The 27,910-nt window shown below is 43.9% G+C and overlaps 1 protein-coding gene and 2 non-coding genes across 3 annotated transcripts; all 3 read left to right on the top strand.

Moving 5' to 3' along the window:
- Nucleotides 1-14,338: 14,338 nt before the first annotated feature.
- Nucleotides 14,339-22,163, top strand: rpl13 (ribosomal protein L13). The gene is made up of 6 exons (XM_067998027.1): nucleotides 14,339-14,424; nucleotides 15,300-15,431; nucleotides 16,258-16,399; nucleotides 17,238-17,411; nucleotides 19,749-19,805; nucleotides 21,947-22,163. The coding sequence occupies exons 2-6, from the start codon at nucleotides 15,328-15,330 to the stop codon at nucleotides 22,103-22,105; spliced, it is 636 nt and encodes a 211-aa protein (XP_067854128.1). The 5' UTR covers nucleotides 14,339-14,424; nucleotides 15,300-15,327; the 3' UTR covers nucleotides 22,106-22,163.
- LOC137333890 (small nucleolar RNA MBII-202) lies at nucleotides 15,616-15,695 on the top strand. Its single transcript, XR_010966003.1, has one exon. It is a non-coding gene; the product is annotated as a small nucleolar RNA MBII-202 (small nucleolar RNA).
- On the top strand, nucleotides 19,603-19,687 carry LOC137333889 (small nucleolar RNA MBII-202). The gene has a single exon (XR_010966002.1). It is a non-coding gene; the product is annotated as a small nucleolar RNA MBII-202 (small nucleolar RNA).
- Nucleotides 22,164-27,910: the final 5,747 nt, after the last annotated feature.

Here is a 27,910-nt window from a genome sequence, read left to right as displayed (position 1 = left end):
TCATAATTCTCATGAATATACATTCCCTTGAGGAATAAAAACTCCATGGGAAAAATGATCCAACCATATTTAACTAGAGAAGTTAAGGATAGTGATTAAAAGAGGCTTACAGTGTCGCCAAAAAGAGTGGTAAGCCTGAGAATTGGGAGGGTTTTAGAAATCTGCAAAAGATGACCAAGAAATTGATAAAGAGGGAGAAAATTGACTATGAGAGTAAACTAGCAAGAAATGTAAAAACAGATCGTAAGAGCTTCTATGCGTATGTAAAAAGGAAGAGATTAATAAAAGTAAATGTGGGCCCCTTAGAGGCAGAAACAGGAGAAATTATAATAGGGAGAAAGGAAATGGCAGAGATGTTAAACAAATATTTTATATCTGTCTTCACGGTAGAAGACACAAAAAACATACCGGAAATAGTGGGGAACCAAGGGTCTAATGAGAGTGAGGAACTTAAAGTAATTAAGATTAGTAAAGAAAAAGTACTGGAGAAATTAATGGGACTAAAAGCTGACAAATCCTCTGGACCTGATGGCCTACGTCCTAGAGTTCTAATAGAGGTGGCTGTAGAGATAGTGGATGCATTGGTTTTGATCTTGAAGAATTCCCTAGATTCTAGAATGGTCCCCATGGATTGGAAGGTAGCAAATGTAACCTCACTATTCAAAAAAGGAGGGAGCGAGAAAACAGGGAACTATAGGCCAGTTAGCCTGACATCAGTAGTAGGGAAAATTCTAGAAGCTATTATTAAGGATGTAGTAACAGGGCATATAGAAAATCATAACATGATTAGGCAGAGTCAACCCAGTTTTATGCAAGGGAAATTGTTTGACAAATCTATTAGAGTTTTTTCAGGGTGTAACTAGCAGGATAGATAAGGGAAACCAATGGATGTAGTATATTTGGATTTTCAAAAGGCATTTGATAAGGTGCCACACAAGATTAGAGCTCATGGGATTGGGGGTAATATATTAGCATAGATTGAGGATTGGTTGACAGACAGAAAACAGACAGTAGGAATAAACAGGTCATTTTCAGGTTGGCAGGTTGTAACTAGTGGGGTGCTGCAAGGATCAGTGCTTGGGCCTCAGCTGTTTACAATCTATATCAATGACTTAGATGAGGGGACCGAGTGTAATGTATCCAAGTTTGCTGACGATACAAAGCTAGGTGGGAAAGTAAGCTGCGAGGAGGATGCAAAGAGGCTGCAAAGGGGTATAGACAGGTTATATGAGTGGGCAAGAAGGTGGCAGATGGATTATAATGTGGGGAAATGTGAAATTATCCACTTTGGTAGGAAGAATAGAAAAGCAGAATATTTTTTGAAAGGGGAGAGACTAAGAAATGTTGGTGGTCAGAGGGATTTGGGTGTCCTTGTACATGAATCACAGCAAGTTAACATGCAGGTATAACAAGCAATTAGGAAGGCAAATGGTATGTTAGTCTTTATTGCAAGGGGGTTGGAGTACAATAGTAAGGAGGTCTTGCTGCAATTATTTAGGGCTCTGGTGACACCACACCTGGAGTACTGTGTATAATTTTGGTCTCCTTACCTAAGTAAAGATATACTTGCCTTAGAGGTGGTGCAACAAAGGTTCACTGGATTGATTCCTGGGATGTAAGGGTTGACCTATGAGGAGAGATTGAGTAGAATGGGCCTATATTCTATGGAGTTTAGAAGAATGAGAGGTGATCTCATTGAAACGTATAAAATTCTTACAGGATAGATGCTGAGAGGCTATTTCCCTTGGCTGGAGAGTCTAGAACTAGGTGTCATTGTCTCAAGGTAAGAGGTTGGCCATTTAGGACCAAGATGAGGAAAAATTTCTTCACTCAGGGTTGTGAATCTTTGGAATTCTGTATGTTCAAGACTGAGATCGATTGGTTTTTTGGACACTAAGGGAATCTAGGGATATGGGGATGGGACGGAAAGTGGAGTTGAGGTAGAACATTAGTTATGATCTTATTGAATGGCGGAGCAGGCTCTAGGGGCCATATTGCCTACTCCTCCAACTTCTAATGTTCTTAATTTGTCATCAATAGCGGATGCATGGAACTTACTCCCAGGAAAGCAGTTGTGTCGTTTTTTTTTTAAAGAGTTAGATCATTTCTGATGGTCATTGGCACAGAAGGTTATCGGGATAATTAGAGATTGAGCTGTTCAAATATTCCACAGAGCACAATGGTTTGTTCCTGTGGTGCTTGGCCTGAGAGAGCAGTAGGCTAGGGTAGAATAGTCTTAATTAATTAATATTTTAATTTTGTTCAAATGCTCTTGGGAATTGGGTAGAATTTTCCCTCTAGAAGTTAAATGGGAGAGGTGGGGTCGATAATGCGGTAGATTCTGGAAGCAGCAGCCTTGATGAACCAAATAGCTTTTCCCCATTCAGTACTTTCCGTTTTAATAACTATCATTCCTTTGTTCCAATAAAAGGTGATGTCAACTGGATGCAGCCAGACCAATATGTGATGGATACTCTCTTGATCTTAAAGGGTTACTGAGAGTGCAAAAAGGCTTGGAGAAAGTATATTGGACAATGGTCAAAGGTTACAATTTCCTATAGCTCATTGCATGTTTCAACAAACTCTTTTAGCAGATGTCACTTTAAGACTGCCTTTGAATCTCTATTTACAACTACAACAACTTGCATTTATATAGCACCTTTAATGTAGTAAAATGTCCCAAGGCGCTTCACAGGAGCGATAAACAACATTTGACACTGAGCCACATGAGATATTAGGACAGATGACCAAAAGCTTGGTCAAAGAGGTAGGTTTTAAGGAGCGTCTTAAAGGTGGAGAGAGAGGTAGAGAAGCGGAGAGGTTTAGGGAGGGAATTCCAGAGCTTATGGCCCAGGCAGCTGAAGCCATAGCCGCCAATGGTGGAGCGATTAAAATTGGGAACGTGCAAGAGGCAAGAATTGGAGCGCAGAGATCTCGGAGGATTGTAGGGCTGGAGGAGGTTACAGAGATAGGGAGGGGTGAGGCCATGGAGGGATTTGAAAACAAGGATGACAACTTTAAAATCAAGGCATTCCCAGACCGGGAGCCAATGTAGGTCTGCGAGGTGATGGGTGAATGGGACTTGGTGCAAGTTAGGGTGTGAGATTTCACAGCTGATGGTATAATCTTACAACAGGCATCAGAGTGTTGGATGAGCTCAAATTTATGGAGGGTGGAAAATGGGAGGCCAGCCAGGGAAGCATTGGAATAGTCAAGTCTAGAGGTAACAAAGGCATGGATGAGGCAGGGGCGAAGACGCAGCAAGACTAAAGTGCACAGGCAGGAGAAAATGTGTGTGCGAGGTTTTGCCACCAGTATTGTGACAGATTTTGGACTGATGGTCTATTCAACTATATCTACAGCAGCTTTTGAGTTCACCACAAAAATGTGAAAATCTGCTTGAAGATCTAACAGTTATGGTGTTGAGCCATATAGGACCCAGTCATGTTCCTTTGCTTTTGTGGAGATAGGCTCCAGCATGGAATTGGGCCATCCTCGTTAAGGTCATCGGTCTGCATGGCTTTTACTTGTTCTGACTCCAGACACAAAAGATGGATTTGCTCTGCAACTCAAGAACATTGAAGAAAGGGACTTGCATTTATATGCTGCATCTAGTGGCTTGATGAAGGGTATGCACCCGAAATGATGACTCTATTTTCACCACAAATGTGGATTGATTTGCTGTGTGTTCCCAGCTTTTTGTTTCATCAGATTGCCAGCATCTGTAGTATTTTTGTTTTTACTTGCATTTATGTACTGTCATTATAACATCTCATGCACTTAATTACTTTGGATTACTTTGACTTCTTTAGGCAAATGAAGTGACCATCTTGTGCACATCAAGCTCCCACAAGCTGAGGGAGGGATGTTAACCAGGATACGGTGAAAACTTCTTGTTCCTCTCCAACTAGTACCATGGTAACATCCACCTGTACCACTAGAACAGGCAGATGCCTCAGTCTGACATCTCATCTGAAAAATTACACTGCTTACAATGTAGCAGTCCCCAGCACTGCAGTGCAATGTGAGCCTATATTTATTCTCCCTCCCCGTGCCATATATTCCACGGGGCAACAATAAGCCAGTTAGCCTGACATCAGTAGTAGGGAAAATGCTATAATCTATTATTAAGGACATAATAACAGAGCACTTAGAAAATCATATGATGATTAGGCAGAGTCAACACGATTTTATGAAAGGGAAATCATGTTTGACAAATATATTAAGAGTTTTTTGAGGGTGTAACTAGCAGGGTAGATCAGGGGAAACCAGTGAATGTAATATATTTGAGGTGACCTCATTGAAATGTATAAAATTCTTAGAGGGCTTGACAGTGTAGATGCTGAGAGGCTGTTTCCCCTGGCTGGAGAGTCTGGAACTAGGGGTCATAGTCTCAAGATAATGGGTCAGCCATGTAGGACCGAAATGAGGAAAATTTCTTCACTCAGAGGCTTGTGGATCTTTGGATTTCTCTACCCCAGAGGGCTGTGAATGCTCAGTGATTGAGCATATTCAAGACTGAGATCGATAGGTTTTTGGACACTAAGGCAATCAAGGGATATGGGGATATGGCAGGAAAGTGGACTTGAGGTAGAAGATCAGCCACGATCCTATTGAATGGCGGAGCAGGCTCAAGGGGCCGTATGGCCTGCTCCTGCTCCTATTTCTTATGTTCTTATCTCACTCCTTGAGTAGAGTTTGAATACACAACCTTCTGACTCAAAGACAAAAGTAATACCAAGTAAGCTATTCTGCCACAATATTCCATCACTGGATAGATCTAGGCTTTCCTACATTACAACAATGATTACACTTCAAAAGTACTTAATTGGCTGTAAAGCGCTTTGGGATATCCTGAGGTCGTGAAAGGCGCTATATAAATGCTAGTTCTTTCTTTGTAAAACACAGAAATAACTAATAGTGATAAGTAGAACTAGGCTATTTTCCAGCCTTACTTGCCACAACTAAGTAACTCAATGGATAAAGAAATTCACTTTAGCACTAAAAGATCCTCACCTATTTCATTAATGTGCCATTTCTATTTTACCTATTAACTATCCTTGAGGCCTTGAGTGATACTTTCAATTGGTGTCAAATTGAGCAATTTCGTTCTGTGGAATTGTATACACCTGGGATTTTACAGCCAATACCCCAACAATCTAGGCTGTCACCCATGTTGCAAATGCGAAAAGGGCAACTGATGATTTATGAATCTTATGGAAATACAGTTTCTTAATTGCCATTTAATTGCTAACCGTTATTTTCTCTGAGCTTAAACCCATCTCCAACGCTTGAAGTGTAATATCAGGAACGCCATCAATCTGTGTCTCCAATTGTGAAAACACGTGTGAGCAGATTACTTCAAAGGTTCCACTGTTACTTTTCCATTTTATGTTTACCCTGACTATTAAGCTACAAATTTTGATATTGATCACTTCTGTAGAGTATATATTAAATTTGTAACTGCTATAGTCTTAGTAAAATAGATTGTTTGACTCTTGGCACCACCAAGTGGTCAATTAAAGAAATAGAATGCTTGTACAAGACACAAAGCAACCAGCCAATGAATGTCACATGAGCATATGACTTAAGTGCGTTTTTCACTTCCATCACTATTTACATAGGCAAGAATAGGACTGGAAAAAAATGTGTATAACAGGGAGAAAATTGATTAAAGGGTGTAACGTAAACTTCTAGGTTTAAATTACTGTATTAAACTGACCATTTTCCTAAAAATCATAATTTTGTGTAGATGCATGAAATATAAATGCAAAACAAAAGGTTCTGAAATTAGAGCTGCCATATTTTGCCAAATAAATGCCTCTGCATCATAAGTTTCAAGTACATGGACAAATGACATCTATTTTAAAAAATCTTGCTAAATTTCAGGTCAGGTTACCTCTGAAAATTAGACAGGCAGTAATTTAGACTTCAAACAAATACAACAGAGATGGTTTCAACCTTGGTAGGAGGCATAAGGGGGTCATTTATTTCTTGTAAGGTAAGAAACTAAATGGTGATGAGGAGCAAAGAGATCTGAGAATACAAGTACTTAAATCTCTAAAAGTAGCAACACAAGTTGATAAGGCCATAAAGAGTATAAACAAAATATTGGAGTTCATTTCTAGAGGAATAGAAGACGAAAGCTGCTGTGACTACTGCCAGGGACTAGCGCATGCACACTCAGGCCCGGAACATGTTGGGCCAAACATGCGCATTTTAGTCACCAACTGCTGGACCCGAGGCCAAGCACCAGGTAGTCATAAGGGGGAGGAGAGCACATCCTGGAGAAAGCAGAGAAGCAGGGCGAAGGGGAGAAGCAGGCAGAAGGGGAGAAGCCAGAGAGTGGGGGGAGCAGAAGCAGCGCGGGAAGCAGAAGCAGGGGGGAAGGGGAGAAGCAGTGGAGGGAAGCAGAAGAAGGGGCGAAGCAGGGGGAAGGGGAGAAGAAGGGGAAGCAGAAGCATGGGGGAAGGGGAGAAGCAGGGTGAAGCAGAGATGCAGGGGAAGGGGAGAAGTAGGGGGATGGGGGGAGCAGAAGCAGTGCAGGAAGCAGAAACGGGGGGGGGGGAAGGAGGAACAGAAGTAGAGGGGAAGGTGGAGCAGGGGGGAAGGGGGAGCAGACGAAGGGGGAAAAGAGTAGCACCAGGGGAAGCAAAAGGAGAGGAAGGGGGGAAAAGAGTAGCAGCAGGGGAAGCAGAAGCAGAGGTGAAGGGACAAAGCAGGGGGGAGGGGTGGAGCAGAAGCAAGGGGGAAGGGGCGAAGCAGGGAGAACGGGGAGCTATACAAAACACTGGTTAGACCGCACCTGGAGTACTGTGAGCAGTTCAGGGCACCGCACCTTCGGAAGGACATATTGGCCTTGGAGGGAGTGCAGCGTAGGTTTACTAGAATGATACCCGGACTTCAAGGGTTAAGTTACGAGGAGAGATTACACAAATTGGGGTTGTATTCTCTAGAGTTTAGAAGGTTATGGGGTGATCTGATCAAAGTTTATAAGATATTAAGGGGAACAGATAGGGTGGATAGAGAGAAACTATTTCCGCTGGTTGGGGATTCCAGGAGTAGGGGGCACTGTCTAAAAATTAGAGACAGATCTTTCAGGAGCGAGATTAGAAAACATTTCTACACACAAAGGGTGGTAGAAGTTTGGAACTCTCTTCCGCAAACGGCAATTGATACTAGCTCAATTGCTAAATTTAAATCTGAGATAGATAGCTTTTTGGCAACCAAAGGTATTAAGGGATATGGGCCAAAGGCGGGTATATGGAGTTGGATCACAGATCAGCCATGATCTTATCAAATGGCGGAGCAGGCACGAGGGGCTGAATGGCCTACTCCTGTTCCTATGTTCCTATAAGTAGAGGGGAAGGGGGGGAGCAGAAGCAGTGAAGTGGAGAAGAAGGGGGAAGGGGAGAAGCAGGGAGCAGAAACAAGGGGAGCGAAGAAAAGAGGGAGCAGAGGCAGCAGGGGAAGGGGGGAGCCCAGAGGGAGCAGAGCAGGGGGGAGGGGAGAGAATGTGATTCAGATCTAAGGGGCTGTAAGAGAGGGAGGACGTGGTCCAGGCGGGGAGATGGATCATGCTCTCTTCTTTCCCCCACCCCGATTAAACCTGGATCACGTTTTCCTCCTCCACCCCGTTAGACCTGGATCACACTCTTGAGCACGAATGGCAGCGAGTTGATTTCTCAGAAAGCCTGGCGCATGCGCAGCAAATGACCTCATCGGACTCAATGTCACTATTCACTTTGTAATGTGAAAGGTGACCCCTTCCTCCCCTCGCCCCACTTTCTATCCAATAAACCTGAAAACAATCCATGGAACCGCATACAATGCCCCATTAGTCTATGCAGCTCTCTCCCAGAGTGTTCAGTTTGATGGGAGTGGTCAGCTACAGCGTGCGAACTTCTGGTTTTTGATCAACGCGTGACGTCCTCCCGTACATGCGCCGGGCCACCCGATGACATCGCTTTCAGCACATGCTAAAAATCTACGGCTTCACTAATGACCTCACTTCCCATGATGTCACCCTCACCTGTTCTCATTGAATGAAATGCGCTTCACTGAACCAAGAGGACAGGGGAGTGTTTATCAGATCGTGCTGATAGCATTCGACAAGGTTCCACATAAGAGACTGTTAACAAAAATGAGAGCACGTGGAATTGGAGACAATCTAGTGGCTTGCCCTCCACATCTGTCTCCGAAGCTGGACACCAGTTCGTCGATGCTCCAAGCAGACTCCACCCTATCTATGTCAATCTTATACCACCAGCGGACCTCTGACTTTAACTTTGGACTCCCTCCTATTGTCTCCTTTCTATTCCTTGTTTATTACCAGGACCTATCTATCCTAATCTTGCTATATAACCATGCCTATGTAACTTGACTTTCCCTGTGTACATTCGCGTGCGCGTTTTGGCTGCCACTCTGGACCTAAGACCATTACTTCCATTTCCCTTTTTTCTTCTTTTCTCTTTACCCCTCCAAGGTCCCTCTCTCCTGTCATCATGCCTCGTTTCATTTTTCCCCTCTCGAGTACTCTGCCCCCCAAATCCCTACCCCAAACTTTCAGCACTCCTCAACCTTCCAACTCTCCTGCCACCATCCCAGGCTTGACTCCCTCTTTGATAAACCTACAGCTTCCCTCTGTGCCTCTCTTGGCATCCTCCGGAGGGCCCACTGAGGCACTGCCTCCTTATGAGCGGCAACCCAAACTGCCCCATTGTACTCTTTCACCGAGCTTCCCGCCCAGCATGCCCGCTGGGGGCTAATCTTGCCAATCCCCTTCCCATCCCTCTCACCCCCACAGCGCTGAACCTGTGGACTCTGCCAGCGGATCAGCTATCATCGTCCCTCTCCGTATCTCCCTCCAGCATGTCCGTTCACTTGTGAACGAGGCCCTTGCCATCCATGAGCTTATTGTGGATAATTGCATCGACATCAAGGCCTTGACGGAAACCTGGCTGATGAGTGATGACACCTTCCCCCTTAATGAAGCCTGCTCATCTAGCTACATCTTTCACCACTTGCCCCATCCAGACTGCTGTGGTGGCGGTGTGGCCCTTATCACTAAATCAGACCTTGATCTGTCCTCCTACTCCTCCGGCACCTTCTCCTCCTTTGAGCAACTCACCTTGTTCCTTCCTTCTCACCTCTCCTTTAAAATTCTCGTTGTCTACCACCCACCTAGTACCATGCCAAGTTTCTCACCAATATATCGTCACTGCTTTCCTACCTCAGCCTCTGCACCGAGCGACTTCTTATCCTCGATGACTTCAACCCCCATCTCAACTCATCATGCTCTCTCTCCTCTGAGTTCACTGCTCTTCTATCCTCCCTTAATCCCTCCATCCATATAAACTCCCCTACCCATATTCACGGCCACCCCCTCGACCTTGCCATCTCACGTGGCCTCTCTACTCCCATCGTTTCAATTATGGATAAGGCCATCTCTGATCACTTCCTTGTATCCCTCTCCACCCACATCCCCCTTCCCCCTCCCAATCCCACTTACTTCTGTGTTTGTCCCTGGAAAATACTCTTCCCCCAAGTCACTTACAACGGCACTTTCAAATTCCCAACTGTCTGGCCTTTGGCCCTCAATTCACCATGACATTTCTGCAGCTACTGATCTGCTCAATCACACCCTCACCCCGATCTTTGATGTCATTGTCCCCATTAAAACCATTACTCTCTCTCACCATGGTCATTCCCCTGATAGGGCCCTTTTCTTTACTCCCTTAACTCCAAGGGATGCAAGCTTCACCATTTATAGCGGACAACTGATTTAGCCATTCATCGCCAGATCTGGCTGGACCACATAAAGCACTATCGGGTCCTCTTATCCTCTGCCAAAACTGCTCACTATTCCAGGATCATCTTGGAATGCAAAGAAAACCTCCGGCTTCTCTTCCCCACTACAATTTTCTTAAAGCCCTCTCCCCTGCCTCTTCCACCCTCACCTCCAACAACAAATGCGAGGAGCTCATGGACTACTTTGTCACTAAGATTGAGACCAACCATTCAGCTGCCTCTACCCTCCCATCCCCTAGCACACCAAGCCAAACTTCCACTACGGTTCCCCCCTGCCCTAGCCCTGAACTTGCATCTTTCTCTAGTTTCTCTCCTATCTCCCATCATGTCCTCTCCAAGCTCATCTTGACCATGAGAGCCACTTCCTGCTCCCTCGACCCTATTCCTACCAAACTGCTGATCACCCAACTTCCCTTCCTGGCCCCCATGTTAGCTGATATTGTTAACGATTCCCTCTCCTCAGGTACTGTCCCCCTCCCCTTTACATCTGCTGCCATCACCCCTCCTCCTCAAAAAATCCCACCCTTGATCCCTCTGTCCTTGCAAACCTCCCTTTCCTCTCTAAAGTTCTCGAACTTCCTCACCTCCCAAATCCATGCCCATCTTTCATTATGTTTGAATCCCTCCAATCAAGTTTCTGCCCCTGCCATAGTACTGAAATGGCCCTTATCAAAGTCACAAATGACATCCTGTGTGACACTGACCATGGTAAACTATCCCTCCTCATCCTTCTTGACCTGTCTGCAGCCTTTGACACGGTTGACCACACCATCCTCCTCCCACACCTCTCCTCTGTCGTCCAGCTGGGTGGGACAGCGCGCATCTGGTTCCATTCTTATCTACCTAGTCATAGCCAGAGAATCACCTGCAATGGCTTCTCTTCTCTCACCCGCACTGTTACCCGTGGTATCCCCCAAGGATCTATCCTTGGCCCCCTCCTATTTCTCATCTGCAAGCTGCCCCTCGGTGACATCATCCGAAAACACGACGTCAGATTCCACATGTACACTGATAACACCCAGCTCTACCTCGCCACACCTCCCTCGACCCCTCCACTGTCTCTGACTTGGCACACTGCTTGTCCAACTGGATAAGCAAAGATGTCCTTCAACTAAATATTGGGAAGACCGAAGCTATTGTCTTTGGTTCCCGCCACAAACTCCGTTCTCTAACCACTAACTCCATCCCTTCCCCTGGCCACTGTCTGAGGCTGAACCATGATGTGGAGATGCCAGTGATGGACTGGGGTGGACAAATGTAAGGAATCTTACAACACCAGGTTATAGTCCAACAGTTTTATTTGAAAATCACAAGCTTTCGGAGGTTTTCTCCTTCGTCAGGTGAAGTGTGGGATTCCTTGAAGGTTACCGCATATATAGTCAGAGAACAATGCCTGGTGATTACAGATAATCTTTCCAACTGCCCGTTGTCAAGGCAATCAAAGTGTTCAGACAGAGAGACATTACATACAGGACCACCAAATATACAAACAGCCAGAACAAAAGACAGAGAGAGAGAGAAACATTCGAAAGGAAGAGAAAGAGAGAGAATGACCCGTTGTATTAAAAACAGATAACTCTTTTTTTTCGCTGGCGGGGTTACGTGTAGCGTGACATGAACCCAAGATCCCGGTTGAGGCCGTCCTCATGGGTGCGGATGACCGGCCTCAACCGGAATCTTGGGTTCATGTCACGCTACACGTAACCCCACCAGCGAAAAAAAAGTTATCTGTTTTAATACAACGGGTCATTCTCTCTCTTTCTCTTCCTTTCGGATGTTTCTCTCTCTCTCTCTTTTGTTCTGGCTGTTTGTATATTCGGTGGTCCTGTATGTAATGTCTCTCTGTCTGAACACTTTGACTGCCTTGACAACGGGCAGTTGGAAAGATTATCTGTAATCACCAGGCATTGTTCGCTGACTATATATGCGGTAACCTTCAAGGAATCCCACACTTCAACTGACGAAGGAGAAAACCTCCGAAAGCTTGTGATTTTCAAATAAAACTGTTGGACTATAACCTGGTGTTGTAAGATTCCTTACATGAGGCTGAACTAGACTGTTTCCAACCTTGGCGAGCTATTTGACCCTGAGATGAGCTTCCGACCACATATCTGCTCCATCACCAAGACTGCCTAATTCCACCTCTGTCATATTGCATGTCTCCGCCCCTGCCTCAGCTCATCTGCTGCTGAAACCCTCATCCATGCCTTTGTCACCTCTAGACTTGACTATTCCACTGCTCTCCCAGCCGGCCTCCCATCTTCCACCCTCAATATACTTGAGCTCATCCAAAACTCTGCTGCACATATCCTAACTCACAGCAAGTCTTGTTCACCCATCGCCCCTGTGCTTGCTGACCTACATTGACTCCTGATCCACTAACACCTTGGTTTTAAAATTCTCATCCTGATGTTGAAATCCCTCCATCACCTCACACCTTCCTATCTGAACCTAGTAGTGTCAGTGCTGTGCGTTCTCTGAACCCGGTAGTGTCAGCGCTGTGTCTGTTCTCTGAACCCGGTAGTGTTGATGCTGTGCGTTGTCTGTACCGGTAGTGTTAACGCTGTGCATTGTTTGTACTTGGTAGTGTCAGCGCTGTGCAGTCTCTGAAATCGGTAGTTTCAGCACGGTGCGTTCTCTGAAATCGGTAGTGTCAGCGCTGTCTGTTCTCTGAACTTGGTAATGTCAGTGCTGTCTGTTCTCTGAAATCAGTAGTGTTAGCTCTCTGGACTTGGTAGTGTTAGCACTGTCTGTTCTCTCAAATCAGTAGTGTTAGCACTGTGTCTTGTCTGAACTCCGAAGCCTGTCTGACAATGACTGGATCAAATGACACATTCCAGAGAACTTGAATTACTCTGCTGAAAGTTTTGATAAAAGGTCTTTGACCTGAAACGTTAACTGTTTCTTTCTCCACAGATGCTGTCTGACTTGATGAGCTTTTCCAGCATTTTCTGTTTTTATTTCAGATTTCCAGCATCTGCAATATTTTGCTTTTGAATTACTCTGCAGCAGACTGGATCAAATCACACAGTCCAGACAAAGGGTTGGGTGAGCATTGTCCTCCTACATCCTGTCGGTGGCAATACCAGAATGTGCTACTGCCACCATAGTGGTGGTAGTAGACGCGGCCTACAAAAGCAGGGAGGTAATGTTGAATAAAAACAGAAAATGCTGGAGAAGCTCAGCAAGTCAGGCAGCATCTGTGGAGGAAGAAACAGAGTTAACAGTTCAGGTCAAAGACCTTTTGTCAGAACTGGAAGATGCTAAAGAGTTAAAGTTTTTAAGCAAGTACAGAGCCAGGGGAAGGCGGGGAGGGGATGAAAGAATAACAGGGAAGGTCTTTGATAGGGTAGAGGGCGAGAGTGATTAAATGACACAAGGGATGATGGTGTAAGGCAAGGAAGGTGGTAATGGGATAAGTTAAGAAACAAAAGATTGGTCAGGAGTAGCTGTAAATGGCAACTGCAGAACCATTACCAGCATTTGCTGTCCGAAAAAATGGGAGCAGTGGTTATGATCTGAAGAGACCCGAAAGGCAGAGAGAGACAGAGAATGTCCAGTTGTGTTGTCCAACTGGACATTCTCTCTCTCTCTGCCTTTCGGGTCTCTTTCTCTCTCTGTCTTTGTAATCTGACCCATTGTGTATTCAGTATACTGGGATCTAATGTTTTCCGTGGCTAACCTGTCTGAACACCAACGACACCTTTGACTGCTGTGATCATCTCCCAGCCTAATATATGCTATGCGTTTTTAGAACCCCTCACTCACCTGACGAAGGAGGTAAACTCCGAAAGCTTGTGATTTTCAAATAAAACTGTTGGACTATAACCTGGTGTTGTAAGATTCCTTACATTTGTCCACCCCAGTCCATCACCGGCATCTCCACAACATTGTAGTTATTGAAATCAATGTTGAGTCCAGAAGGTTGTAAAGTGCCTTGGTTAGACCTTATTTGGAGTACTGTGTACAGTTCTGTGCTGTAGATTTTATATAATTCTTAGCAACTATTCAAAACTCCATTCTGATAGATAGCTGTGCTAACACCTTCCACGTATTTTAATCACACATCCAATTCTTTTAGATACGGATGAGACTTCAAAAAATTTATACCCCCGCCCCGGATCACTAAAACAATTCACACAAACGTCAAAAGCAAAATATTGCGGATGCTTCTTCGACCTGAAACATCTGTTTCTTTCTCCACAGATGCTGCCTGACTCGCTGAGTCTTTCCAGCATTTTCGGTTTTTAATCACACAAACGTATTACTCCAATTCCTAAGGAGCATTTCGGATGTTGGAACTCGCGACTAGAAACGTTCAGTAGACTTTAGAAAGCTGTTGACGAACGTCTTGCAATCGCTTCTCAGTTTTATTTCTTTACATGTTGCATTTAAAACTTTAACAATTGTTTTCCGTGTGTACGAGGAATACAATCACAGGTCCCCCCTCCTCGAGGTGTCTTGTCTGTCTGGTGCGCCATCTTTGTGCGGGGCAAAAAAACCAGTGCAGGCCAGTGTCCGCTGCACCGATTGGCTAATCTTCGCCCTTGTGTACATATCCCGGCATACCTCGTACCGGCTCGTTCTTTTCCTTCGGCCATTTTCCTCCTGACGGTACGTTTAGGATCAGCGCGCGGATAAAATCAGAATCCATCTATGTGTTTAGTTGAGTAAAGTTGTGATGAATTAATATTCAGTAAAACGGGAAGGAACAGACTCTCAATATCCGTGATCATTTCGAAAGAAAAATGTCGCTGAACCTGAATGGCTGGGCTCTGCTTTTCGTGCTGGGAGTATCGAGGCCTAAAATTGAGGCGGCAGAGATCTTGTAAACTTTCAAGTTGTGCAAATCATGTGTCGGCGTGGTTCACGAGTTCTGAAGTGAACGGTGCAAAATCAACTGCTTCGAGCTGTAATGGCCGCGGTCTGCGATTGAATGGGCGGCGTATCGCCGCAGGTTGTGGAGAGAAGTTGTAATTTAGCGCTTGTTCCAATCTGAGCGATTATTGAAACGCTGAGTTGGTACGTGAGCTTTCTCTGCCTTGTGTGTATAGTTTGCTGCCCGCGGACTACACTGCACTTTAAATAAATGGGAATAATCCGAAGAATTGTCTGCGTTTTGTTAGATGACATTCAACGCGATTCACATCAGGTAGAGCGCGTGCATTTGTTGGGTTGGCTTTCACTACGTGTGATCATTAGTGTTTCAGCATTTCTCTGATTGTCAGGACGTGCTATGCGTAGATGTCTGGTACTGCTATTTAGTGGGGTAAGGGAGGGATTTGCCGTTTCTAATTGTACAATGTTAAAGAATTACACAAGCTGAATTATGTCAGCCTCTTTCCCTCTTATAGTGCTAAGTCATTTGCTGAAAAATAACTAGTTGGGGTTTACTTACAAAATAAAATATGATTTGTAGTTGTGGAATTAAATTAGTTGTAATATTTAATTACTTGGTGCATTTTACTGATATTTACTTGCTATTGCAGGGTTGCTTCAGCCCATCAATAAGTAGCCATGGCCCCAAGTCGGAATGGGATGATCCTGAACCCTCATTTCCACAAGGACTGGCAGAAGAGGGTCCGCACTTGGTTCAACCAGCCAGCCAGAAAAGTCCGCAGGTATGTAACTCATTGCTGAGAACTTAAACTCAGCGGTATTACCAGGGTTGACTTTGGAGGATTCAGTAAGTAGGCTACTATAAAGAGACTATAAATTAATTTGTACACCTACTAAATTTGGGGTGGTAAATGGAGATGTTCGACAATATTACCAGATCATTTATTCACTTTCCACAGTCAGATGATGACAATTTCTCCGGAATCTCTGTACATCATTGATGAATACTGTTGAACCCTTTTTGCTGATGGCTGTGGACTGCTTCAAATTTTTCTGTTTTAAAATGTCCATTTAAAAAGAAATTCACTAGAAATCTTTGATTCTACCTGTATTAAAACTGATAGCAATTGCGTTGCTACTGCGATGCATTTTAAACTTGGTTCAAGTTCTTCTAAAGTTCTTCTCTCCATCTCTTCCTCTTCACATCCCTTCAGCCTGCTACATATTGGCTATAAGGAGAGTTGCATTCCAGCTTTCCCCCATCATCTTGTGGGGAATTACAATGAGGTCTTGACCTATCATGGTGTACGTTAAGCCTGGAACTGAACAGATAGAAATTTGAACTCATTGTTAGCCCTCAGGGCCTGCCTGCAGTTCCCAGTTTAAAACTACTGCTGTAGCTGATGCAGTTAATAGGTATGAACCAGTTGCTTTCTGTGCTGGACTCTATTGACCTGCAGTTGCTCCCTAGTAACTAAATATTGCCCATTGGATCTCTGAATTTACTGTTGATTTAAAATGGCAATGCTGCATTATCTGATGTCTTGGTTTTAATTAATTGTGATTTAGAAAGTTGTAAGATAACTTTCTAATGTTATCTGTTGACAGGCGTAAGGCACGACTGGTCAAAGCACGCCGCATTGCTCCACGTCCAGTTGCTGGCCCCCTTCGACCAGTTGTTAGGTGTCCCACTGTCCGATATCACACTAAAGTACGTGCTGGACGAGGTTTCAGCCTAGAGGAGCTAAAGGTAACAGTCATTATTTTTGCATAAACATTACCGTATATTCATAGAAAGTCGAAACATTGATTATAAAACTCAGCCCTTGAAATAAGAATGTTTTATTTCCCATTGTTAGATCTTTGGTGGGATTCTAGAGGTGGGAAGAGATGCTTTGACTACAATTAGATAGGTGAGAGTGGAACCAAGCAAGGACAGTCACTGAGTAGAGGCATAAGAGGATCGTGCAATGCAGAGGGGTCAAGGAAAGATATAGATAGCACCACAGTCACAGAATGTCATTTCTGATTTTGCTTAGGACGGTTGGCTGTGGGAAGGGCATAGAAAGTCAGGCTATCTTGATGGCTATTCAGGGGGAGAGAATTGGAATTTATTCCATTTGAAATGTTAGGTGGTGTATAATTTTTGGAACAGTTGCTCTATCAAAAAGGATTACATAGATTTAGCAAAGGTTGAATACCCATTCAGTTTAAAAGATGCTAGTCTTAAGTTCCTAAATAGAAGTGTAGGTTAATTAATAAGATGGAGGAAATTCTTTGAGTTTAAATGACACGTTATTAAGGACATAGATCTAATGGGAGTGATATAAAATGTGTGTTAATTTGCATTGTGATTACTGATGTGTGTGTGTCCCTGTGATTGGAAAATCAATATTTAGAAAAAGACAATGCAGTTCCTATCTAATTGTTTACCACAGTTGTATGATAGAATCTTTGTCATTGGTGATTACCTTTTGAACCTTTTCTATCTGGCAATGGTGTCTTTGCTATACTTTGTTTTTACATCTTTTTTTCTTCTCTCCCTCCCATTAAAGTAAATATCTTTTCTTTTGGTGCCAACGTAATAGGCAGCAGGCATTAACAGAAGGGTGGCACGTACTATTGGCATTGCTGTTGATCACAGGCGCCGCAACAAGTCGACTGAATCTATTCAGTGTAATGTTCAACGACTGAAGGAATACCGCTCTAAGCTAATCATCTTCCCAAGAAAGGCCTCGGCGCCCAAGAAGGGAGATTCCTCTGTAAGTATCCAAATACATTGTTTGTTGGGACTTAACAGTCTGTAATAAAATATTCTGTCTGAAATTCTGGGGGATAATTCCGAGGAACGCTGTCTCTTAAATGATATTTTGAAAACGAGTAAGTTTTTCTGGAATTTAAATCTGAACAAAGACAATTGGATAAATGCGCATCCAGGCAAACCAAATGATACACTTGAAATTTATTACAATTATTGTAATAGAGGAAAAGTCCGATTTTATGTTTAAAAGAAAAGGAAATTCCATGCCAGTTGTTTCCTGTTTGAAGGCTTTGACTTGTGCTGAGTTCCATGGGTAACCATAACTACTTTGCTCAGGTGACTAGGTGTGAGCTTAGACACTGTCTGCAGGCAGTTCAGCCATCTGGGGTCATCATTGCTAGGTCTGGTGCTTTGCATACTTCTAATAGGGGGCCATATTGATCTCGTGGCTGTGATCAGCACTGACTGGGTATCAACGTTGGACCTTTCTGATCTGTGTGGGTGTTATTGGATTAAACTTGATGGACCATCAGGGGATCTTGTACATGTGTTAATGCGGTACTATTTTAAAAGCACTATTGCTAATCAAGAAGATATTTTCATTTGAAATTTTAAGTTTGAAATAACATTGCTTTGCAAAAAGCTGTGCTGTGAGTAAAAGTTTAGATTTCTAAATAACTTGTTAATTACATTCCTTTTGAGATACATTATTTAATGCTGCAGATGTTTTACAAATATCACAAATTTTAATGTAGCATATAAACAGTTCTGGAGTTCCTGGTTGTAGCAGGAGGTTGGTTGTGCATGTGTGGAAGTCAACCCCGTGCTTGTAGATGATGTGACAGAGAGCACCTAGATAATGATTAGGAGGAGGCAGAGTGGAGTCTGGGAGCCCTGCGGGCATGGGTGGTGCAACAGGTTGCAATACCCAGCTGGGCTGGGACAAGTAGTAATTTGGAGGTGGACGTGTATTAATGGGGTACTTCTGTGGAGGGGAATGGATTGTTCCAACAATGGAGATGGTAAGGAGGGATAGTAAGCTGTGGTTGCAGTGATGTAATTTGTGACTTGACAAGAGCTGTCTCGGTCCTGTGGACTGATCAGAATAGATGGGGTGGGAAGGCTGAGGGAATAGTTTGACATTGATGTATTTAAGGGTCTTGGACAGAGGGGACTATGGTTTCAAAGAGCTGCGATTGATTCCCGGAGAAAGGATATTGATTTTGTTGAGAAGGGGATGCTCAGTGGTCAGGAGCTTGCAGGCAAGGGAGACAGTGGTGGCCTCATGGCGGAAATTGGTGTGAAGGTGGTGAAGATAGAGTATAAGAGGCTGGGACTGGTTCCAAGAGAGGTTTAGATGAGGGGATAGAGGAAGCAAGAACAACCAAGCAGATGGTCGTGACTTTTTGAAACAAATCTTTGGCTCTGAAATTAAGATCACAGATAGTAAATTATATATCACTGGCTAGCATACGTGAAGAGGCGGCAAAAAAAAAAATTCCCATGCCTCTATCAAATACTTGGTTCTGTCACAAGGACTGAATTATCAGTTTAGGATAAATGATGACAATCAAGGACATTTGGAGACTCATAATACAATCAAGGAGAGTCAAAATGGTTTTATGAAGGAGAAATCGTGTCTGACAAATTTATTAGAGTTCTTGCATTGGAGGCAGTTCAGAGAAGGTTCACTAGGTTGATTCTGGGTCTGGAAGGGTTGTCTTATGGGAAAAGATTGAACAGGTTGGGTCTATACTCAGTGGAGTTTAGAAGAATGAGAGGAGATCTTATTGAAGCATACAAGATTTTGAGGAGACTCGATAGGGTAGATGCTGAGAGGATGTTACCCCTCGTGGGGGAATCTAAAACTAAGGGGCATAGTCTCAGAATAAGGGGTCGTCCGATTAAGACGGAAATGAGGAGGAATTTCTTCTCCCAGAGGGTCGTGAATCTTTGGAATTCTTTAAAAGCTATGGAGGCTGAGTCATTGAATACATTCAAGGCTGAGTTAGTCAAATTTTTGATCAGCAAGGGAGTCAAAGGATATGGGGAAAAGGCAGGAAAGTGGAGTTGAGGTAAAAATCAGATCAGCCATGATCTCATTGAATGGCGGAGCAAGCTCGAGGGGCCAAATGGCCTACTCCTGCTCCAATCTCTTATGGTCTTATTGATGTCCTTTCACCACAGTCAAATGATGACACTTTCTCCGGAATCTCTGTACGTCATTGATGACTTTTGTTGAACCCTTTTCCACCTGATGACTGTGGGAGTGCCATTTAATTTAAATTCTTTGGGTTAATTGAATGCTATATTGTTAATGCTGATTTATTTTCTACAGAGTGAAGAAATTAAGGTGGCAACTCAGCTAACCGGACCAGTCATGCCAATCAAGAATGTGAGTAACTTCTTAAATATTTGCTTTCTTAATTAAGTTTAAACTAATTGTCAGCCATGGTTCAGTGGTAGCACTCTCTCCTCTGAATCAGAAGGTGGTGGGTTCAAGCCCAACTCCAGAGACTTGAGCACCTAATCTAGGCTGAGACTGAGGGACTGCTGACTGTTAGAGGTGCAATGTCTTTCGGATGAGAGTGCTCTCTCAAGTGAATGTAGAAGATTCCATTTCAAAGAAGAGCAGGGGAGTTTCCCTTGATGTCCCGGCCAACATTTATCACTGAACCAACATCAAAAACATCTGGCTATTTATCTCATTGCTGTTTGTGGGAACTTGCTGCACCTAATTGGTTGCCATGTTTCCCTACATTACTGCAGTGGCTATACTTCACAAGTACTTTATTGGCTGTGAGAGTGACTGCCCTTGACATCAAGGCAGCATTTGACCGAGTGTGGCACCAAGGAGCCCTAGTAAAATTGAAGTCAATGGGAATCAAGGGGAAAACTCTCCAGTGGCTGGAGTCATACCTAGCACAAAGGAAGATGGTAGTGGTTGTTGGAGGCCAGTCATCTCAGCCCCAGGACATTGCTGCAGGAGTTCCTCAAGGCAATGTCCTAGGCCCAACCATCTTCAGCTGCTTCATCAATGACCTTCCCTCCATCATAAGGTCAGAAATGGGGATATTCGCAGATGATTGCAGAGTGTTCAGTTCCATTTGCAACCCCTCAGATAACGAAGCAGTCCGAGCCTGCATGCAGCAAGACCTGGACAACATCCAGGCTTGGGCTCATAAGTAGCAAGTAACATTCGCGCCAGGCAATGACCATCTCCAACAAGAGAGAGTCTAACCACCTCCCCTTGACATTCAACGGCATTACCATCGCCGAATCCCCCACCATCAACATCCTGGGGGTCACCATTGACCAGAAACTTAACTGGACCAGCCACATAAATACTGTGGCTACAATAGCAGGTCAGAGGCTGGGTATTCTGCGGCGAGTGACTCACCTCCTGACTCCCCAAAGCCTTTCCACCATATACAAAGCACAAGTCAGGAGTGTGATGGAATACTCTCCACTTGCCTGGATGAGTGCAGCTCTAACAACACTCAAGAAGCTCGACACCATCCAGGACAAAGCAACCCGCTTGATTGGCACCCCATCCACCACCCTAAACATTCACTCCCTTCACCACCGGCGCACTGTGGCTGCAGTGTGTACCATCCACAGGATGCACTGCAGCAACTCCCAAACCCGCGACCTCTACCACCTAGAAGGACAAGATCAGCAGGTACATGGGAACAACACCACCTGCACGTTCCCCTCCAAGTCACACACCATCCCGGCTTGGAAATATATCGCCGTTCCTTCATCGTCGCTGGGTCAAAATCCTGGAACTCCCTTCCTAACAGCACTGTGGGAGAACCTTCACCACACGGACTGCAGCGGTTCAAGAAGGCGGCTCACCAACACCTTCTCAAGGGCAATTGGGGATGGGCAATAAATGCTGGCCTCACCAGCGACGCCCACATCCCATGAACGAATTTTAAAAAAAAGCTCTTTGGGGCATTCTAAGGGCACTATATGTTAAAGTTCTTTCTTTTCCTAATTGGTTTAGTACAGATTAACATTTACTTAAATGTGTACACATGAAGATGTAATCATTAAAGCTATAATATTGAGCTGATTCCAATTGTGTGGCCTCTTTATATGGTAATTGGTCATGAAAGTGCTGAAATGCAACTTGTCTTTTAAGAGTCTCAGCTGGACATCAGAAAGCCTATTTCCCAAAGAGGAAATTTGCTGCCTGGGCTCCCTTTACTGACTGGCTCAGATGGGCAGCTTAGGCCTGAACAGTGGTTAACTATTCCCTTATTTAGGGAATTCCTACAGCAGACAAAATGAATTGGGAGCTAAAGGAGAGAACTCGCAATTCTGCATGTAATTGATTTTACTACCATATTCGCATCTTGGATTCTATGGAAGTGTAATAATTTGGGTGCAGTACATTATGGTTCTCCTGTCCTTCTTGAATATAAGAACTCAAAGTTCTGTCCAAATGGTTTTGACCCGATCACTGTTATAAGTTTCCTGTAAGCTTGTGTGTATAGCATTTGTATAAAATACTTATGGTTTTCCTTTCAGGTGTACAAAAAAGAGAAGGCCCGGGTGATCTCGGAGGATGAGAAGAATTTCAAGGCTTTTGCAAGTCTCCGTATGGCCCGTGCAAATGCCCGGTTTTTTGGAATCCGTGCTAAGAGAGCGAAGGAAGCAGCAGAGCAGGATGTTGAGAAGAAGAAGTAAAATATAAAATATCTGGAACTATTCAATAAATAGCGCATCTTTTTAAAAAGGAAAAAAATTGTTAAATTCATTGCAAAACCACTTTTTATTCGCTACTTTACCCATATTCCTCTTTTTCCTGGGGGTTTCGATTCACATTGATGTCTGGTTGGTGGTTGCTTTATCTTAAAAGTTGTGCCAAACTTCATTTTAATGTAAAACCATTTCAAAAACTAAGTGTGACTTAATATTCAAAATGACTACCGGTGACATTAGTACCAGGCATGTTCTTGGTGTGGGGAAATCTCAAAATTAAATATATGCAGAAAACGTCGAGGCCAAGTTTCAAAGTACCGTGAAGATTCTCTTGACCAGTAAGGTGTATTATAAATTGTTAATGTCAGCCATGGCTCAGTGGTAGCACTCCTGCTTCTGAGTCAGAAGGTTGTGGGTTCAAGACTTGAGCACACAATCTAGGTTGACAATCCAGTGCAGCACTGAGGGAGGGAGTACTGCACTGCCCTCTCAGCTGGATGTAAAAGATCTCATAGCACTATTTCGAAGAAGAGCAGAGATGTTCTCTTCAGTGTCCTGGCCAATATTTGTCCCTCATTTAGATTATCTGGTTGTCATCACATTGCTGTTTGTGGGACCTTGCTGTGCGCAATTTGGCTCCAATGTTTCCTACATTACAACAGTGACCATACTTTAAAAAAGTACTTAATTGGTTATAAAGTGCTTTGGGATTTCCTGAGGTTTATATAAATACAAGTCTTTTTAAACTGCCTACTTTTAAATTCCTTCATAGCCTTGCCCATCCCTATCTCTCTAACTTTCCCCAGGCCTGTTAATCCCCCACCTCAAAACTGTTACTCCTACACTGGCCCCTTGTGTATCACCCACTGCCTTCATTCTCCACCCCCCCCCCCCCCCCCCCCCCCCAATTGATGGCTGTGCCTTCAGTCAGTTAAGCTCTGGAATTGCCCCCCATAACCTCAAAACCTACCTGTTTGACCAAGATTTTGGCATCCCCTCTGGCTTGGTGTCCATTTATGTCATTACATCTCTGAGGCGCCATGCCCGTTTTTTTTAAAGTTACAGGCACTATATAAATGCAAGTTGTTGGTGAATTTGTTCCATTTCAAACACTGACGTCAGACCAGATATAGGGGTAGAGCTTCATCTACTACGCCCCAATCTTAAGAACATTGTCTCCAAATGCACCAGTGACCTTTTCCCTTATCTCATCCACCAGTCATGCTGTGACCACTGAATTAGTTTGCTAATTAGGGATGGTTTTGTTTTGTAGGCCCAGGCCCACTAGGAGCTGGTTTAAGACTGCTGAAACTTACTTCACATCGGATGCTTATAGCCAGGAGGCTTTCAATCTGACTTGGGTTTCTAACCACTGCATTACCTGGTTTCTACTAAATTACTTTTTTAAAAACCCCACCTCTAGAAGATTGACCTTTTATATCCTGTGTCTCCCCATCGCTGTTAAAATCCCTAATCCATCCCATCCCTATGAGGATTGATTTCTCAAATGCTATTCCTGTTTTGAGCCTTTATCAGCCATCTAAAGCTGTATAAACAAAAAGTAAATAACTGCAGGTGCAGAAAGAGCAGGTCAGTTGACATCTGTGGAAATTACAACACAGGAAGAAACCATTTGACCCAATTAGTCTAGTGTTTATTCACCATATAGACAGTAATACTAATCTCCTGTGCTTGCCCTGTTCTCATTTTTAAATCTCCTTTTCTTCAACTGCTTGTTTAACCTATTCAATTTTGATGTGGTCTCTGCTGCAATTACTTAACACTAGCAGTTTATTCCACAGCCTCACAAATGTTTTTTTTTTAAAAGTAAGTTTCTCTTGATCTGTCCAAAATCTCTTGCATTTAATCTTATATTTTATGTCATAAGAACAGGAGTAGGTAATTCAGCCCCTCGAGCCTGTCCTGCCATTCAATTAGATCATTGATCTGTTTTTAACTCCATTTCCATGTCTTGGTTCCATATCCCTTAATACCCGTGCCTAACAAAAATCTATCCATCTTAGTTTTGAAATTTTCAACAGATTTTTGGGGGAAGAGTTCCAGATTTCCACTACCCTTTGTGTGAAGAAGTGCTTCCTGATATCACTCCTGAACGGCCTAGTTCTAATTTTAAGGTTATGCCCCTTGTTCTAGGCACTCCCACCAGAGGGAATAGTTTCTCTACATCTACCCTATCAAATCCTTTAATCATAAACGCCTGAATTAGATCACCCCTTAATCTTCTATACTCAATGGAATCCAAACTGAGTATGTAACCTGTGCTCATAATTTAACCCTTTAACCCCCAGTATCATTCTGATGAATCTGCTGCACCCCCTCAACAACAACGACTTGGATTTATATAGCGCCTTTAATGTAATAAAATGCCCCAAGGCGCTTCAAAGGAGCGTTATCAATCAAAATTTGACACCGAGCCACATGAATTATTAGGACAGGTGACCAAAAGTTTGATCAAAGAGGTAGGTTTTTAAGGAGCGTCTTAAAAGGAGAAGAGACGGGTTTAGGGAGAGAATTCCAAAGCTTAGGGCCTAGGCAGCTGAGAGCATAGCTGCCAATGGTGGAGTGATTAAAATCAGGGATGTGCAAGAGGCAAGAATTGGAGGATCACAGGATGGGGGCGGGATTGTAGGGCTAGTGGAGGTTGCAGAGTCGGCAGGAGTGAGGCAATGGAGGGATTTGAAAACATGAGAATTTTAAAATCGAGGTCAGCGAGCACAGAGGTGATGGGTGAACGGGACTTGGTGCAAGTTAGGATATGGACAGCAGAGTTTTGGATGAGCTCAAGTGTATGGAGGGTGGAAGATGGGAGACTGGCCAGGAGAGCATTGGAATAGTCAAGTCTAGAGGTAACAAAGTCATGGGTGAAAGTTTTAGCAGCAGATGAGGCAGGAGCTGAGATGGGCGATGTTACAGAGGTGGAAGTAAGCGATCTTAGTGACCGAGCGGATATCTGATCGGAAGCTCATCTCAATATATAATAGGATGCCAAGATTGCGAATGGGCTGGTTCATCCTCAGTGGCCAGGGAGAGGGAGTCGGCAAGGGAATAGAGTTTGTTGTGGCGGCTGAAGACAGTGGCTTTGGTTTTCCCAATATTTAGTTGGAGAAAATCTTTGCTCATCCAGTACAGGATGTCAGACAAGCAGTATGACAAATCAGAGAGTGGGGGGATGGTGGCTGAGGAAAGTGGTGGTGAGGTAGAGCTGGGTGTTGTCTGTGTACTTGTGGAACCTGACATGTTGGATGATGTCAAGAGGCACCATGTGGATGAGAAGTAGGAGGGGGTCCAGAGGTAACGGTCAATATATCTTTCTTGTAGTATAATAGGTACAACACCAAGTTATAGTCCAACAATTTTATTTTTAATCCCACAAGCTTTCGGAGGCTTCCTCCTTCCTCAGGTGAACGGTGTTTCCACACCGTTCACCTGAGGAAGGAGGAAGCCTCCAAAAGCTTGTGGGATTAAAATTAAAATTGTTGGACTATAACTTGGTGTTGTAAAATTGTTTACAATTATAATAGGTACAACACAGGAGGGGCCTATCGTGCCTATGCCAACTCTTTGAAAGCTATTCAATTAGTCCCATTCCCCTGCCCTTTCCCCATAGCCCTGTAAATTATTCCCCTTCAAATAATTATCCAATTCCTTTTTGAAAGTTACTATTGAATCTGCTTCCATGACCCGTTCAGGCAGTGCATTCCAGATCATTACAACTCGCTATGTAAAAAAAAATATTTCCTTATGTTGCTCTTGCTCTTTTACCAATCACCTTAAATCTGTGTCCTCTGGTTACCGAGCCTTCTGCCACTGGAAACAGTTTCTTCTTACTTTATCAAAACCGTTCATGATTTTGAACGCCTCTTTCAAATCTCCTCTGAACCTTTTCTGCTCTAAGGAGAACAATCCCAGCTTTTCCAACCTCCACATTGCTGAAGTCCCTCACACCTGGTCCCATTCTATTCTATGGTGTCCAGATGCAGTCCAACTAGGGCTTTATGGAACTGTAGGATAACTTCCATCCATTGTATTCCAGCTGCTTTGAAATAAAGGCTAACATTCCACTAGCCGTTTAAATTATTTTTTGTACCTGTCCACTAAATCTCTGCTGCTCTACAGCTGCTTGCCATTTAGAAAATATTCTGATCTATCTTAGGTTCAAAATGGATGACCTCACACTGTCCCACATTGAACTCCATCTGCCACGGTTTTGCCCATTCACTTAATCTATCAATGCCCCTTTGCAATTTTCTGCTCCCATCTACACTGTTTACTGTGCCATCTAACTTAGTGTCATCAGCAAACTTAGATATACGGCTCTCTATTCCTTCATGTAAGTCATTGATAATGTCCCCTCATTCTGGACCCTCAACCACTGGAAACAATCTGTTTCTATCTTCCCACCATAATTTTAAACACCTCTATCAGGTCACCCCATAATCTCTTCTACAGAATGCAGCCTCACTTTTTCCAAGTCTTACTTCCTCATAGCAGGCAGCATCCTAGTGAATGTGCACTATACCTTCTGTATTGCTGCAACATCCTATAATATAGCGAGGGGTCCAAAACTGCACATAGTACTCCAACTGGTTTTACTACAGTTTTACAAAGATTCGGAGCAGAGGGAGCATCGCATAAAAAGGCGGGATTTCAGAGCGCTGAGAACAGCGGATCGGAGCAGAGGGAGCTGCGACGGAGTTCGAAGTGACGTCAGGAACCAGAAAGGGATGCGACACAGGGGAGGCACCTGATTGGTGAGTAGGTTCAGGTGAGTATTTCTACTTATCTACAGTAACTAAAGTAAAAAGAAAGGTAAGGTCTGCAGGTCTTATAGCAAGTAAGTGTTTTTTTAGTGAATCAAGGTCCCTAGTGCAGTTAACATTCTCCAAATTAAGAATAATTTAAAGGAGTAAACTCCTTAAAGGGAGTGGTAAGTAGTTTTTCTTTCCTTTTTTTTTCTCTTGACATTGTAGTTGTTGTTAAGCTAACTTAAGGGTTAAGTCATGGCAGGAGATCCCAGAGCCGTGTCATGTTCCTCTTGTGCGATGTGGGAATTCAGGGATCCTTCCTGTGTCCCTGATTCCTTCACCTGCGGGAAGTGTGTCCAGCTGCAGCTACTGTTTGACCGCTTGACGGCTCTGGAGCTGCGGATGGACTCACTTTGGAGCATCCGCGATGCTGAGAAAGTCGTGGATAGCACGTTCAGTGAGTTGGTCACACCACAGATAAAAATTACTGAGGGAGATAGTGAATGGGTGACCAACAGACAGAGGAAGAGTAGGAAGGCAGTGCAGGGGTCCCCTGCGGTCATCTCCCTCCAAAACAGGTATACCGTTTTGGACACTGTTGGGGGAGATGGCTCACTAGGGGAAGGTGGCAGTGGCCAGGTTCATGGCACCGTGGCTGGCTCTGCTGCACAGGAGGGCAGGAAAAAGAGTGGCAGAGCTATAGTGATAGGGGACTCGATTGTAAGGGGAATAGACAGGCGTTTCTGCGGACGCAACCGAGACTCCAGGATGGTATGTTGCCTCCCTGGTGCAAGGGTCAGGGATGTCTCGGAGCGGCTGCAGGACATTCTGGAGGGGGAGGGTGAACAGCCAGTTGTCGTGGTGCATATAGGCACCAACGATATAGGTAAAAAACGGGATGAGGTCCTACAAGCTGAATTTAGGGAGTTAGGAGTTAAACTAAAGAGTAGGACCTCAAAGGTAGTAATCTCAGGATTGCTACCAGTGCCACGGGCTAGTCAGAGTAGGAATGACAGGATAGCTA

This window comes from Heptranchias perlo, chromosome 16 (genome assembly GCF_035084215.1).
Source record: "Heptranchias perlo isolate sHepPer1 chromosome 16, sHepPer1.hap1, whole genome shotgun sequence".
Taxonomy (NCBI): domain Eukaryota; kingdom Metazoa; phylum Chordata; class Chondrichthyes; order Hexanchiformes; family Hexanchidae; genus Heptranchias; species Heptranchias perlo.
The sequence above is the reverse complement of the archived record's forward strand: the minus strand, read 5'-3'. Positions and strand labels throughout refer to the sequence as shown.